Below are 16,488 nucleotides of genomic sequence, written 5' to 3'. Positions count from 1 at the left end.
CATTGTCGATTTGTGAAGTATCTAAATGTGTATGTGTCTTTCTCATTCTCTCTCTATACCGTAAAGCTTCAAATAAATGCCTGTCTAAATTACATGCCCGGTCTGATTGCGATTAAGTTCATTTTTATACAAGTTCTTTAAATGTAGAAAACCCGGTTGTTTTGGCTACCTGCTGGAGTTAACGTTAGTTAGCTGCATATGCATAGCTGGCATATGTGTCTAACTTTTGCCACTATGGACATACTACTCACAATGATAACTTGGTGAGATTCTCTACAATTTATTCATTGCGTTTTTTTACTGGAAACATGAGCACCAAAGAAAACAGTATTACCGGCATAGTAAACAAGAGAGACGCAAAAAAAGATATTAGTAGATGCAGAGGACTATTAGAGGACTATAGAGGAAAAATGGCCAATGAATTCATAAATATCATTATTATATGTATTAAAGGGCTATCCCAGAGCACTCCTATGAAAAAAATCTTTATTATCAAGGCTATTCATTGGTGAAACATAAAATTAAGCCAAGATGTTGGTTTAATAATAATAAAAATATTTTGTTTTGTTTTTTGTTTGTTTGTTTTTTTAAGGTTTTTGGCAAATGTTAAGGTAACTTTTCACAGATTTCCCTCTCACTTCTGGGTCATTTTTTCTTTGGTTGCTCATTATCTTCTTTCCATGTTTTTGAAAATAAAAAAAGCCAATTTGCCCACGTTTCAAGGAGTTACATAAATATTTTGAATGTATTTCCCATCTTTGCTGAGCAATGGTTTTGTGTAAAGGGGATTAGATGCCTGACCAAACTATAAGCCTGTTAAATTCAGTGAATTAAATAAATGATTGAGAAATGAAAATTTTACAGAAAGAAAGTAAGACAAATGACAGCGACAGCCACCTACATGACCATATTTGGTCACCAACCTTTTCACGTCACTCCTCGTTAGTATAGTGGACAGTATCTCCGCCTGTCACGCGGAAGACCGGGGTTCGATTCCCCGACGGGGAGGTTCAATATTTTTCTATCTAGAATTTTTTTCATTTGTTGTTCAGCACAGTATTTGATAGTTTTGGCAACATTTATATTTTCTCAAAACAAGTCCTTTAGTAAATACACAAATGGAGAATTCTACACACTTTCAACTGCTCTACACTTTGAATACAACAAAAAATGTAAAAGCAGAATTACTTCACAACCATTATGATATTTAACAGTACTATGTTTGCAGTGCTAACTTGTATTATCAAACAAATGCAGTTTAATTATTGAAGTGGAAAATACTGAAAATACACCAGACATGCCCCATTTAGAGTGCGTATTAGATTATTAGTAAATATTGCTTTTAGTATCTAAAAATCACACTTAAACACAGTACTTGAGGAAATGTACTTAGATTAAACCACTGGGAGAAGACAGACAAGAATACAGATACAGCAAGTTATAAAGATTTTGGGTGAGTCAAAAACTTACTTTGATATCTCTGTGGAAAAGCGGTGGCTGACTGGACACTGCATACGTCGCAGGTGAACACACAAGTGCCTCCAACATTGTACAGAATATTAAACATTTCATTTAAATTCACAGTAATATAAAAAAAATTAAATATAACACTTTGCACCTAAGATGTAGTCCTTAAAAGCAATGCTATTTTTTATTCCAACCTTGCACACCAGTCATTTGTTATTAATCATTGTAAACTGAGGTTAATATTATTATCCTCTTTACAGTGGTGAAATGTAACTAAGTACATTTACTCGAGTACTGTTCAGATACTTCTTGGTCAACAATTTTGAGGTACTAGGTTGGCTAACGCTAACATTATTGCAGTAGCTGTGTTAGCTGTGACTGTGAAAGCAACATCAAAGCGGCAACACTCCCGCCATCATTGGACCCAGTTTTTCTCTCAGATATGACCAGTGTGTTACCACTACACAACAGGAGGTTAGGTATAAATTCATCAACTCAAAAGTTAGTTAGCTAAGGTTACGCAGTTAGTATCAATTTACAAAACTAAGACTAATATTATGCTAATCGCTGCTAGCTTAGCTTGCTACATCCACAGCTTGTCGGAATTATTGATACCACAGCATTAAGTCGTAATAATTAGCCTCCACACAGTTAATTACCTTCAGTGAGCATGACATAACATCAGTTAAAAATTACTTTTAGTCCAAGTCAACGCGCAACATCGTGACTGATATTAAAACATACTTAGCGTTAAGTGCGTTAACCTAACGTTTAGGACGCTAACTAGTAAGCAAACATTAACATTACCGTAAATACCATACAATCACCGCAACTACATTTATATCTAACGTTTCCCAACGACAGAGCTCTAAAGGGATCTAACATGCCCCGCCCTTCAAAAACAAGAAAAAAAAAACAAGACTGCCGAAGTATTGCTTACACGAAGACTTCTGTGGCTTCAGCTGAGTTGAGTTTGAGCGAAAAAACTTGCGTCAATCTTAACGGCTAGCTACAATCAGACTGTGTTGTTGTTGCTGAGTTGATCGTGATGCACATCGCGGGAGCGCGCACAGTTACTTCTAGTATTGTTTAAAACATGCGCCACTGAGAAGCTTAGAAATGAATGAGGCCCCGCCCCCACGGCTGTATCCAGACTTCCTTATAATACATCCATGGTTTAAAAGCGGTACAATCTTATTTGTGGGGGTCATCAATGGTGCTACATGATCTGGTGTTTATAGGTAGGATATGACCGTTTCGGGACATCAGCAAAAGTTGTGTTTGCTCGGAAATCAGAACTGTTTGCCTGATTAATTTTTGCAATTTTCTGCATGCGAGCTCTTTTTCGCTATATTTGTCAGCATTCAGACAATGTTACTCCAAAATATCCCTCCTACTGTTGTAAAATCATGCTAGAAAATTAGAATAATATTTTTTTTAACATGTTGACCACATTGGACCAGGTCCTAATCAGAAACCATCATAATAAAACAGGTCAAATCTGGACTAGATATCACAGGGAGGGTAAGGATTGTTTGAAAAAAAAGAAAAAAAAATAGTTTGGAAATCTCTATCCTATTTGTGCAAGTGCAAAATATTAAGATTTTATTGTTTTGTTTTTTTATTTTTGCAATGACCACATTAGACTAGGTAAAAAATAATAAAGGTTTTGCAAATCTGAATCTGTTTTTGATCATATTTAGCCTCTCTGTGATAATATAGTCCACATTTGACCCATCTAAATATAGTGGGTTTAAACCTGGTGGAAAAAATCAATGAAATGTACTTTTTTGTATTTTCACAAATAGATTACAGGTTTTACAAATGTGACACTGGGTTTCAGTCAGAGACGGGGCTTTACCTTAAATGTCAAACATGCTTTGACAACGGTGAGAAGTACATAAAGACGAGACAAAGACTGTTAAAAACGACAATTTACGTTGCTTTTTCATTAACTAACCCCTTAACTGATGAATTAGAAGCTAACATCTGCGTCGTAACAGTATGTTTATCAGTTATCAAAGGTATCAGTCCTTCAATGCAAAACATGTTTCCGCCCGGTTTCGAACCGGGGACCTTTCGCGTGTTAGGCGAACGTGATAACCACTACACTACGGAAACTAATGGTGCACATTAAACGCCATTCTACATTAAGTAAAGTCGTGTATGAGTTGTCAGTGTATGGCTTTAGAGAAGATGAATGAACTGTAAAGGTGGAGGGAAGCTCTAAAAGACACATGTCGTATGTTTACAAGATTTTGTCTTTAGACGTTTAGTCTGTATTGAAAAGCTCTACTATTACAAACGACAGCTTTCAAATGCTATTATTACATATTGCCCTTACTGACTGTATTGAAGCTGCCCTCCACAGAAGCATTGCTCTGCCCTCTGTTGTGTGAGTGTGTCTGATCCATTAATGGCTATTTGTCTAAATACAGACTATGATCTCCACCTAGTGGATTAATCTGAAAAACTGCAACACAAACTTGAGCTCATGGATAAATCACAGGCTGATTCAAAGATCGTCTTTAAGGACTAAATCAGACATACTTTGGGGGCAATTTTGCAAAATGACAGGAGGCCATTGGTCAATCGCAGCGGTCCCATACATGTTTCTAGGATTTTAGGACATATCTAGGACTTTAGGATGTTTCTGTTATAAATGGACATTTCTAGGACATTATGACATTACTAGGATTTCAGAATGTATCTACGATTATCAGGTCATTTTGATGATTTTTGGACATTGCCAGGATTTTAGTACATTTCTCATATTTTAGGACATTAGTGTCTTGGCTAGGACCTCTGTTGGGGTGTGTGGCACTGGCACTTTTTTGTGATAGACAAGCTCTACTTTGATGCTGTTTTATGCACTCTGGCTCTTTATGTATACTACAAGTACAAAAACAATTCCCACTGTGAATCACTTTAAAAATGGTTCCTGTATCCTGAGAGATACAGTAATTTGACAGGTTGTGGAGGGAGGGGCATTAAGTGGGCGAACTTGATAATAATGTGAAACACTGAAGAGGGAGATGGGTCAACTACTCAGGTGATGTGACTTAATGCCAATATTCAAAAATATACTTAACATAGGAAGCAAATTCCAAAGTATAATCCCACGTGAACAAAGTCGATAACCAAGACGTACGTGTTTTTTTATGTTTATTATATATTGGGGGGAACTTTATTTATAAAATTGTTTTTTAAAGATGATTTTATATGTTGTTGAAAAATAATAACTTGTATTATAACAACTTTGATAATTAGGCATTCAGTGTCTGTATCCCGGAGGATACATTGTCCTAATAGGGGTATAAAATCTGCAACAATCACTCACAGATATACTTATATTTCTAGGTCTATTTTCTACAGATAATCAACAATACAAAGGTGTGTAACACTTTTTGCTATTTATTTTTTTATTCTTACTGTTTTGCTACCTGATGGTTCATCAGATTTAGAAGCTGCTATACTAATTTACTTCACTGCGCTGGACAAATTCTTCACTCTACTAACCAAAACTATCAATAATGCGATATTGATAGTGTAGGAGTGCCCAGAAGTAACTATTAAAAAAAGGGATTAATGTTTTGTTTATGAATTTTAATGGCTTGTTGTTTATTCAAAGACTGGATTTGTGTCAAGGGTTCAAAGCATACTGTATGTCAACTTCTTAAGTAAATACTTATTATGCAAAATAGAAAAGAAAGTAGCAAATTAATTGTTGATAAAATGTTTTAGAAGATGGCATATTAACTATTGAATAAAGAGGAAAGTGTTATTTTTGAAAGTAAAGGTCATATTTTGAAGGGGGGGAAATGAAATCCTGTTATTTTAGCCTAGATAACAAAGGCAGAGTGAGACCTCTGTAATTTTACCCTCTCTACCACTGTCTACCTGTCAGTTGCGCATGCGCAAAGGGACGCCGCTGGCTCGGAGCAGAAATTATGGCCGTCGAGATGCAAACGGACGATTTCCCTTATTTACCTTCGGGGCTGGCGGAGGGTACGACTTGTTTCTTCGTTGTTTTAACGTTTTATTTGAAACAAGCCTGCATCAGTACACTCAGTCTCAGTCGCGGTTGATCGGGCTCGGATTGCTAGTTTTGCCGTTAGCCCCCTGCAAGCTAACGATAGCCGGCATTGCAGGCTGAGCAGGTTTGTGCTAAGCGGAGCTAGCTGTGGCCGTTTCACCTCCAAGGTCGATGAGAGCGTGTCTGCATCCGTTGTTGCTTTCTAACGATCGTGAATCAATTCATCGGTCCGTGGACTAGTGGAAAAAGAGGGGGACATGTCTACATTTGGGTCACGAGACATGCATGTTTTTAGGCCACCGGGTTAGCTAACATTATAACGGTCAATCTCACTTGTGTGACGTTTAACGTCAGCAGCACAAGACACATGTTCTGAATGGAGAGCATGCTTGCTAAACTTTTTAAAAAATGACTGAATATATAGTTTTAAAAGCAGACGTGTCTAATATCTGTGTTAGAGATTTGTTCTACCTGTCAGTACATCTTTGTTTGGCTGGATCACCGTTGCTGAATGGTTGTCATGCATTTCTGCTGTTTGCACACTTTAGGGACTGCTCTTTATTTACTAGAGGAGGAGGTAGCTGAGGTGTGACTTTGTTTTGTGTGTTTGTTTTTTTACACTCCCCAAAGCTACAAATATATTTTTCCTTGAGCCTCTTTGAGTTACTTGGGATAAATGCACGACCCTCCCTCCACCATAAATTAGTAGTTAAATAGATAGGTAGATAAATTTAAAAACAACAACAACAGCACAACTTAACATGAGATGTTTGAAAGTGAAAATTTAAAGAAGAAATCCCGAAATCACAAATAAAAAACTTGTCTTGCATGCTGGTTTGTTGGTACAGACAAATTTTTCAGTGAGACATGCAGAATGGAGGGATTCTGATGAAATATCACTCTTTTACACAAAGATTTGGTGATTGTTTTATTTTATAATGTAAACATTCGTCCCACAAAATGTGATAGAGGGCTGTCAAAAAATGTGAAAATCTAATGATTATGTCAATTTTTACAGTTTCTGGTTATGATAATTGGTGTGATTTAGGTAATTTTTAAAGAAAACTTATGTTTCTTAAAAAAATGGCATTATAATAAACAGAAAATACGGACATTTAAAGTTGTATGCCCCTCCCCTAAACCAAAATAAAAATCATAGGTCCCTCCCCTCTGCTTAAAAAAATATTTGACATGCTTCACCCTCTTTGCACCAAAATCTCCCCTGTTATAAATAACGAATAGTCCCTTCCATTTTTGTCTTTTTGTGTAACTATTTCTGCACTCCTGAAGTGCTGTGTTGGAGGAAGTATCCAGGTCCTTTACTCAGTCAAAGCACAAATAACACACTGTAAAAAAACATTGAAAAAGCCTAAAGTACTGCAGAAAATGTCCTGTGACTGTTAAACTATTATATATTATATCATTACATTATTATTGCTCTTGCACACTCAGTGCCAAATATAAAGTGAGCATTGCATCGTCTCTCTTACTATTAAAAAAATATATATATAACGATAGCTGCAATGCTTGCTATTACATCAATATCTTGATATGAGACTAGGTGTCATCTTAGGTTTTTGATAATGTGGGTGTTGTCTTTTCCTTTGTTTCAAATGCAGCATTTCAGTAATGATGTCATTTTCTTACCCATTATGTTGTAGCTGTTCTGTTATTTGCTTTTATTTACTTAAACACTGTAGTCACATTGATGATGATTATTAATTTAAAAAAAAAATCAGTGTGTAAATATGAAAATACCAATGACAATACAATTTGCCTTAAAAGTGAGATTGAGGTTGAAGGTAATGTGATATTTGATTTTCCCCATATCATATATTATTCAGTACATTACTGCGTACTTAACTGCTTTTTGCACTTCTGGTTAGATGCAAAACTGCATTTTGTTGTCTTAGTACCTGACTATATTCTGTGCAATGACACAGTTGAATTTATTTTAATAAAGCTGTAATGAACACCTTTGAACGACACAAAGCCTTAAAACTTTGACAGTAATGTATTCAACATTTGAAATTGCTTAATTAAATAGTGCTCATCTAAACCAACTAATTAAAAGACATCATGACATGTCATGTCCTGTCCTAAAATGTCATATCCAACCATGTTAAATCCTCTGGTTTAAAACTTGACTTAATCACACCTGTCTAATGTATCATTAGTTGTTAAATAACTTTTCCTGATCATGTGAGCCAAGAACAGTGACTCAAACTCAGTAAAACCGAAAACATGTGTACGTGTCCGCTGTTACAGATTTGTTTGCCAGAGCACTTGTATGTATTGTTAACATGTCTTAGGGCGGGAATAATGCTACTCCATAAATTGTCTGTTTATAAGGTTCTTGTTCAAATAAGTCTAATACAGAGTATTTCATCACTATTAAAGGTGCACACTACTGAGCTGTCTTGATAAATGAAAACAATCCTGAACAGAGTTGCTGTTTGAACTTTTGCCACAGATTTTTTTTTCACGTTGTGTTATAATTAGATTTTCCCAAAAGATGTGACCTGATTTGAAATCTTCTGTTTCTCTTTCCTCCTGCAGTAAATAAGATGATAAAGGAGCATAGCGACCTGTTTTCTGACTCCCAGTGTAAAGTCTGCAGTGCTGTCCTAATTTCGGAGTCTCAGAAGTTGACTCATTATCAGGTCAGTGAGCCCACAGTCTGCTGCTGTTTCATTGTCAGGGGATTTTATTTTTAACGGTGCTACTATGCTCAGTGTTAAAGGGTGAACTCTGCGTATGATGTATATACCACACCTTACATCATATTAATGAGTTTATTATTACTTAAGTAGCATTTCCAAATAAAGCCTGCAGGGTAGGTAATATCAATGAGATATGATCAAATTAAGTTGTCTGATCACAGAAACAGAAAAATATGTAAATGGAAACAACTTAAAGTAACCAAACTTTTGGCTGTGATGCACTTTTTTTTTGCTGACTGAAAACAGGGTGCCAGTTATGGAAAACCTGGAAAAGTAGTGGAATAAGTAGAAATCATTGAAAAATTTTAGAAAAGTCATGGAATTTTGTTGTGTGTAATGACTACTAATCATCCGTGAATAACCTTTCATGTAATGTAACATAACGGCATATTTATTTTCTGTAGCTGTTGAGGTAACGTAGCTCTAATGCGTTGAGGTGTGACAACGTTTTTTATACGATGATGTAGTTTCTTCAATTAGCTAAAATTATGTTTGCATAGAAGAAGAGATTAAACCGTTTCCAGATGTTCAGAAAATTTAGCGTGGATTTTCAAAAACAATTTTGACAAAATGTTTTCAAACGTGAACTGCTTTTTTAAAAATTTGCTCAGTACTTCGATTAAGCACTAGTGCTATGTATCATTTTCACCATGAAGGAGGTGTGTTTTCCTGTTCAGGACAGAATATGAAATGTTTTGTCCATCTGCCAAAGTCGTTGAAAGCAACACTCCAGCTATCAAAAAGCAGAAGCCGCCTCTTCTCTGTGTGACAAATAAACTTCTGTACTTCTGGAAGTAAATTAGATGCTGTTGGATCGGGTTGTTGATATTTGTTGTCCATTTTGTGATAAAACATTTGCACCTGTGTCTTTTCAGAGCAAGAAACATGCCAACAAAGTGCGCCGTTATCTTTCCAGCCAAAATGAGAAGGAGCCAGCGGTCAAAAAGTTCAAGTCACCATCTGAGAGTGTGAGTAAAAACACACCACAGAAGTTACTTTCCGTCATCCCAAACTGAACTAATGCTCTGAGTCACTGTTCATTTGCCAACCATCAACTGAAAATAAAACTTGAAAACTTGAAAACATATTTTTGATCTTGAGCAAACAGTAGTAGTTTATCCCGGGATGTTGTCAACATTTCTGCAGGAGGTCTGTGTATTTTAAGTTTAACCCTGAATGTTGCTGCTGCTTTTTGCACCACTTTCTCAGTAGTGCTTCCTCTGTTTACTTTAGCATCCTTGTGTATACACCTCTTGGTACACTTAATTAAAAATAAACATATGTGTTTGAGGGAAAACTAGCCTAATTTTATCTTAAATATATATTACAATGAAGAACAGGTGTATCAGTTAACCGCATCTCACAGCTGATGTAATTGAAAGCCCCGACAGAGAACATAGTAACATAGTGGACCTCTTGAGCTGATTATGTATCGTACAGTGACATGTCATCCTTTTTTAATAAGACAAATGATGCCTCTCGTAGCCATGAATGATTAATGTTGCTGCGTGTGTCTTTGTACACAGGACTGTAACAACGGAGACAGCGACCGGTCTAAGGCGTGTCATTTATGTGACATGACCTTCTCCTCTCCTGTGATGGCCGAATCTCACTACCAGGGCAAAGTTCACGCCAAGCACCTGAGGCTGAAAACCTTTGGTCCCCAGGCCCCAGGTACGTGCTTTCTAGGGCTGTGCCCAACTCAGAATTATGGAGCTGGAATTGAATTTTGATGTTCAATACGAATATTCAACGATTCTGTTTGTTTTCCATAGAAAGTTTTAAAGTCTGAAGGGGTCCTCAAGATGTTCAGTGTGACAGCAGCATTCATGTCATATAGTAAACAAGCTAAATGTGCTAACATTGGATCGTGAATGTGCAACATTTTTTGCAGACACTAGATATCAAACACAAGCCAAAGACAGAATCCTGTTAACTTGCTATGAGATGTAAATTCATAACTACTTGACCTTTCAGTGCAGTCTTTGTCTCCCTACATGCCACTGCCTGCATGTCAAAGCTGCAAAGAGTAACGTGAAAGTCAAAAGCACTCACTCTGCAGCATAATCTGGGGACCACAACACAGAAGTACACTGTACAGAAAAAAAACGACTACTCGACTTGAAGCAGTCTCAGTTGACTGAGGGATGATTTGAATCTCCAACTTTCAAGGGGCAGCCCTCATACTCTTGAATGTTTGGGTGGCATCTTGGCACGCTGAACTGCCAAATTCATCAAATACACTGCACCTGACCTCACTACATCTCAGAGCAAAAACCACACAATAGTCTTTTTTTTTAACATGAGTACAAAAAAAGATTAAATGGAGGCATTGACTGAAGAACTACTGATATTACTTCGGTTAATTTGACTGATACCTTAAAGAGGGTGCAAGTACAGATACCCAGCTCTGATTATTTACATGTTTTCCTTTGTAACAGATGCTTGTAAAGATGCTTATTATTTTTATTTTATTTCGTCACCAGCAGTAGCCTCACAAACACCACCAACAGCGCAGCCTAAGAAGAAACCTGCAGATGATTCGAGCGGCATGCCGGCGATGGGCGGCAACAACAACAACCCGGACCGCTTCTGCTCAATCTGCCAGGCCTCCTTCAACAACCCACTCATGGCCCAGCAGCACTACGTGGGCAAGAAGCATAGAAAACAGATGACCAAGCTGAAACTGATGGAGACGTACGGCCCCTCCACTGCACCAGGTCAGGCCACAGAACCAGGTGGTCATGTCTTTGTTTTTCCGTGTGGAAGATTTCAGCCTTACAGACCTAAAGAAAACTAACATCTCTCCTTGTCTGTGTGTCGACAGCTTCCACAGTGAAGGGCTACCCGTGCACCGTCTGCAACCTTGAGCTGAACTCCGTGGAGCAGTACCATTTTCATATCAGTGGTGCCAAACATAAGAACCAGTAAGTGCACACACAGCTTTTCAGCCTGATAATCACGTTTCAATGCTAGCTTGTTTCATTACTCATCCTAATATACAACTTGCATTAAAGTGTGTTTTGTATGATCGGATTGAATTTGGATAAAGCTTGACCACATTCAAGTACAGGTGTAAATGCACCCAAAACATACTGAGATTGTGATCCAATTGCCCAAACCACCTCCGGAGGGGGTCAGGGCACAATGTGACCATGTTGAACACAAGTGTAAATAGAACTGCATTTTAAATCCACATACAACTACGTCGGCAGAATTGTGGAAACATGTAATCAAGCACCACTGATCCTAACCAGCGAGATAGCAGCCATTAGCCAGTTAGCGAGCTAAGCTACTCCTAAGAAAGCAGCTAGAAAGATGACATATTGAATGTCAACTGACAGAGATTTGCTGGCTCTCAGGCTGTTAGACCAGCACCTCTCTCTCAAACTCAGACGGAAATCTGATCAAATGTTAAAATTAGGCAATCCTGATCAAATATGAAGATTATGTCATTGCACTGCCAATGTCTCTCCAAAATTGTTTTAAGAGACACATTTTAGTGTTAAGCTGTGATGGCGAGAGTTTGTGAACAGGAAGTGAACACCATAGTGTTTCCTGCACAGTGAAAACAGAGGCCGAAAAAACGGAGATCAAATGGTAAAACTAAGCAGCGCTGATCATACACAAACCAAGAATCTGTTACTGCATTGCACCTACCAGTGGCAGCGCCTTTTGGTCTGGTGTGGTGCGGTGCATTTTTTGAAGTTGTAGGTTTTCTGCCTGTTGAGCAATAGTGAAGACCAGCCCTTTTTCTCTGGTCATGTAGCACCAATTTCAAAAGTATTTGTGTCTTTCTACTGCATAGTTTTATTTAAGGACCCTCTTTGTATCGGTCAAACACTTCTTTAATTTTGCATTTGCAGCATTGCAAAACCCTGGAGGGACTGAGAGAAGTCGAAATAAACTTTAATATGTCTTTTAATAGAGTGAAAAAATCACGCCGGAACACTGCAGAGAACCAAGACGCAGCAGAACAACCGTACGAGGCCGACAACCAGTCTGCTGGCGGAGACAACCTGTGCACTGCGGCAGACGACCAGTACGCTCCCGGGGATGACCAGTACGCCCCTGGGGATGACCAGTACGCCCCCGGGGATGACCAGTACACCCCTGGGGATGACCAGTACGCCCCCGGGGATGACCAGTATGCCCTGGCGGATGACACACAGTACGTAGCCGAAGATAACCAGTACGCTCCGGAGGACACAGAGTACTCAGAGGAGGACCAATTTACTTGAGACTGGGCTGGTCTAGACTGCAGAGGTTTCAGTCAGGACTTGGAATGACACACAACAACCAGCCCCCGTTAACACATTAACATCAAGCTCCATAGACCTCAGTAGGCTTTCATCTGGTAAACAGAGTCATCTGGACCTTGGAATACCCCAGCGTGCTATTTTATTATTTTCAGTTCCCAATTGAAACAATTGAAGTTCTTTCCTCAAATGAATCAAACTTGTGAATAGGTGAAAGGACGGGACACAGTAATACTTTTTAAGTTAAATTAAAAAAAGAGAGTCGTCTTCTGTTACAAACTTGAACTGACTGGAGAAAGTCAAAGTCCATTAGGGCTGGGTATCATGTGAAATAAGTTTTCTAAATTCTTCTTTCATGTGACAAAAGAAGCTTTGCAAAGTCATTGATTTAACAACAATCTGCAGTCAGCAACCAGCAAAATTCAGATTTTCATTAAATGAGACACGTACTGAGTTGTGTGCAGGCAGAGGTAGACCTAACAGCAGAGTACTAATGACAGGCTGGCTTTATTTCTGCCGATATCAGTAGATTAACATATGCTCTGCCCCGATACCAGCCCTGATACTATTCTTAGTATCAGCTCAGGACCGCTGTAGTACACATCAACGTAAAAACAGCAGAAAGTCTAAATCCAGAAACTCTGTTTAAACTTTGGTATAGTCAGGCGGATACAGAGTGGGATATTGTTATCATTTAGCCCTGACTAACATGTAACCAATACTAACATCTAGTATGAGCGCCACATGTTATCAATGAACATTCAAAGCAAAGCTGCTTTTCACCTCACTTTTCTCTGCAACTGAATAGAGTTGTTTTGCATCTCCAGTGAATGTATTTATTGAAACATCTTCGCTATGAAATGCCAGTAAAGTCAATATTAAATAAGTAAATATGTACTTAAGTAAACCAGTCTTTGGTATAAATCCTGAAATAAATAAATGAGGCAATAAATATGTAGATAGGTGTAATTATAAATATGTAAATCATACAATATAGTTCAATAAATAGGTTTTTATTTTAAAACTTTTTTTTCAAAGGACTGCTTTTATTTATTTCAGGGTACTTTTATTTCATAATACCGCATCAATTTCTCACCCCATTCATCTGGATGAAAAAAAAAAGATAAAATAAATAGGGATGCGTATTTTAAGTAAATTTCATATTTGAGAACTTCCATCAACTTCCTTCACATAAGAAATTTCAGCCATCTTTCTGTTGCTGCCATTAACGTTATGTTATATAGGTTAGAATCAGCACTAAAGGGCCGTTAAGGAGCCGCTCTCCTCAGTTTAATGTCTGCACAGTTAGCAGGAGCTAACTTGGTAGAAGCAGATAGCATCTGACACCGAGTTGCTTAACGAGCCCAAATACTGATATCCAAATAAGTACTCGAGTACTCATGCCCATCCCTAAAATTAATATAAGGAGTCCTTTGAAAAATGTGTCTTCAAAAAATAAAAACCTATTCATTTAGCTATTGAACAACATTGCCACATTTATATATTTAAATTTATTTTTATATTGCCCCATTTATTTGTTTCAGGATTTATTTTATAGGAGTATTTATTTATTTGTATTTATTTATTGATTGAATATTAACTTAACAGGCATTAATTTTATCTGCTTTCTTAAAGTTTAATTATTTCTAAACCTGATGTTGAAGACATTGGAAAAGAAGTAAAATCAAAGTTTTGCACAGCCGAATGAGTCACTGTAGCCAGTTTTGTTAACGTCATCGCTGTCCAGACAGATGGAAAGAGAAACTTTCTGTCTTGGTGCTGGATCTAATTTCTAAAAACTGATATCATATTAATCACTAGTTGAATTTTACTTTGCATTTTACTTTTTTAATTTCTTTTATATATATATTTTTATTTAAAGCCAAAATATCTCCAGAAGTTGCTTTTTTGGGTTGTTTTTCATTGAATTGTCACTTGTTTTGTGTCATCAAGTATCAGATTGCGAATTGGTAGATTTTCTTCTTAATGTTTTGGACTGAGCTGAGTTTTTCTGTTCAGGTGACCCAAATTACTTTATGTTTACTTTTTCTCGTTCACTACAGTTTCATTGTAAACAGACAATAAACAATTGGTAAAACGATTATTTTTAGGTTCAGTTTAATAACCCAATCATACATTGTATCCCTGTAAAATGATTTATTTCCACAATTTCTTTAAGTTGCATAGCAAAAGGAGTAAATCATTTTCCTGCAGGTCAAATAATATTGTGAGAATGTAAATCTTTATCAGAGGCTCATCATTAATGCCTGCTGAAAAAAAAAAAAAAAAAGTTATCATGCTCTCAGAGAGCATAAATTAGATCATCTGCTGCTTCAAAGAGCACCAGAATTTGTCAACAAAAAGCTTTTTTTAGAGATTGATGTCAATTTTTAACATTTTCAGGAGTCTGGATGGATGGAAGGGATTATGATGAGAAACATGGATTCTGTCCTCTTATTTAAAATCTCTAACAGCGGTGTGTGTAAGCTTTTTTGTACTGTTGAGTTTTTGTTTTACTGAAGGGTGAAAGATTTTTAAATACTTTGCTTCTGCATTGGGGCTTTATAAACTCTAGAAAAGACTGATAGACTCTTTCTGAGCTCTGTAAGTACTGTCAATAGCAGAGATTACAGTATTTACCACATCAATTTTCAAGAGTGATGTCAAATTAGAAAGTGATGTCAATATAGAATAAAAAATTTTTTAGTCCATTTGTCCTTATACAAGATGAGCGGTTGAATATTTTAGTATTGAATGTTCAACCTGTTTTTTTGGGATGTATTTCTACAAAGAGGGCTCATACATACTGTAAAAGTTCATGGTGTATAAAATACAAAGGCCTTTTTTTGTTTTGACCCCCATCATTTGTGTGTTAGGTGTTTTGTGATTTAAGGTTTACTTTCAATATAAGTTGTGTATAACTGAGGGAAAATAAATGCCGCAAAGATGTGCAAAAAGTAAAATGTTTTAAGAGAGTTGGATTGTTTGCTTATTTTACTCTAACACAAGATGTGTGTTGACCCCTGACTCGCCACTTCCAACTTTTGGGCAATAGTTTTTGCGGTATGCGATTTTCACAGTACAACAACCATTTTAGAAAATATAACAGTATACAGTATAACCAGGTGTGTACAAAGTACACAACTCTCTTACTTGATTAAAAAAAAAAAGATACTGCGGGTGAAATATTACTCCAATACAAGTGAAAGTTGCTGAGTCAAATTATTACTAGAGTAAAAGTATTGAGTACTTGCTTTAAAAAATACTTAAGTATTCAAAGTACTTTGTTTTTATCTCATTGCATTGTTGTATATTATCAGAATACATTTACAGATCCTTATGACTAAAACAACCCACTGAATGCACTGACTTGTTTGTCCAACCTGTATAATGAAAAGCTTGCTGAATATGCTGTAAAGCCTATATTAATACAAAATACAAAGTGTTGTGTTCAAGCAAATGTAGCAGTAACAAGAGCTTTTATAGAAATGTATTACGTTTACGTAATACGTCTCAAAAAAAAACCCAAAACAGTAAAGTACAGATACTCAAAAACTATACTTAAGTACAGTATTTAAATAAATGTACTTTGTTAGTGTCCACCACTGAGTTTTATGCAGTTATCATCGTTATCAATTACAATGAAGCTTAAAGGAATGAAAACAAAAGGATTTTTTTGCTCAAACAAATGCAGGAGGAGAGGAGATGGACATGAAGTAGGCTACTCACGGTTTAACTTGCTCCTGAAACCTGGCACCTCTTAATCTTCACAAGTGCATCAATATTGGGTTGTCCAGTGGGTCAGATCGGACTCTTTGGTGGGCCTGTTCTTCCCCACGGCCCGTATGTATGTATATTTGAATTCCCTGCAAACAAGGAGATAAATTAAGTATGTAAAAGTACATACTGTATTCCAATAATCCGAATAAATCCTACAAAGCTGTTAAATATAAACTATTACAGCTGAAACTGACTTACATGGCATCAATAAACACACGATAAA

The 16,488-nt window shown here is 36.8% G+C and overlaps 1 protein-coding gene and 2 non-coding genes across 6 annotated transcripts; 2 read left to right on the top strand and 1 right to left on the bottom strand.

Moving 5' to 3' along the window:
- Positions 1-936: 936 nt before the first annotated feature.
- On the top strand, positions 937-1,008 carry trnad-guc (transfer RNA aspartic acid (anticodon GUC)). The gene has a single exon. It is a non-coding gene; the product is annotated as a tRNA-Asp (tRNA).
- Positions 1,009-3,515: 2,507 nt separating this feature from the next.
- trnav-aac (transfer RNA valine (anticodon AAC)) lies at positions 3,516-3,588 on the bottom strand. The gene has a single exon. It is a non-coding gene; the product is annotated as a tRNA-Val (tRNA).
- Positions 3,589-5,357: 1,769 nt separating this feature from the next.
- Positions 5,358-15,460, top strand: znf346 (zinc finger protein 346). 4 transcript variants are annotated; one of them, XM_042499991.2, is made up of 7 exons: positions 5,358-5,475; positions 8,063-8,166; positions 9,102-9,194; positions 9,753-9,900; positions 10,716-10,964; positions 11,054-11,153; positions 12,155-15,460. In XM_042499991.2, the coding sequence occupies exons 1-7, from the start codon at positions 5,418-5,420 to the stop codon at positions 12,465-12,467; spliced, it is 1,065 nt and encodes a 354-aa protein (XP_042355925.1). In that variant the 5' UTR covers positions 5,358-5,417; the 3' UTR covers positions 12,468-15,460. The 4 variants fall into 4 exon arrangements, with proteins under 4 accessions (XP_042355925.1, XP_042355924.1, XP_042355927.1 ...); XM_042499990.2 differs by having other exon boundaries at positions 10,713-10,964; XM_042499993.2 differs by having other exon boundaries at positions 10,716-10,946; positions 12,155-14,779.
- Positions 15,461-16,488: the final 1,028 nt, after the last annotated feature.

Source organism: Plectropomus leopardus, chromosome 15, assembly GCF_026936395.1.
Source record: "Plectropomus leopardus strain MGB_pleo_1.0 chromosome 15, ASM2693639v1, whole genome shotgun sequence".
Taxonomy (NCBI): domain Eukaryota; kingdom Metazoa; phylum Chordata; class Actinopteri; order Perciformes; family Serranidae; genus Plectropomus; species Plectropomus leopardus.
Note: the sequence above shows the minus strand (reverse complement) of the source record. Positions and strands in the feature narration are given on the sequence as shown.

Coding starts and splice junctions, on each gene's coding strand:
- znf346 (XM_042499990.2), top strand. CDS start 5,418: ATGGCCGTCGAGATGCAAACGGACGATTTCCCTTATTTACCTTCGGGG. Junction 8,167..9,101: donor AGAAGTTGACTCATTATCAG/GTCAGTGAGCCC, acceptor GTGTCTTTTCAG/AGCAAGAAACATGCCAACAA. Junction 9,195..9,752: donor TCAAGTCACCATCTGAGAGT/GTGAGTAAAAAC, acceptor CTTTGTACACAG/GACTGTAACAACGGAGACAG.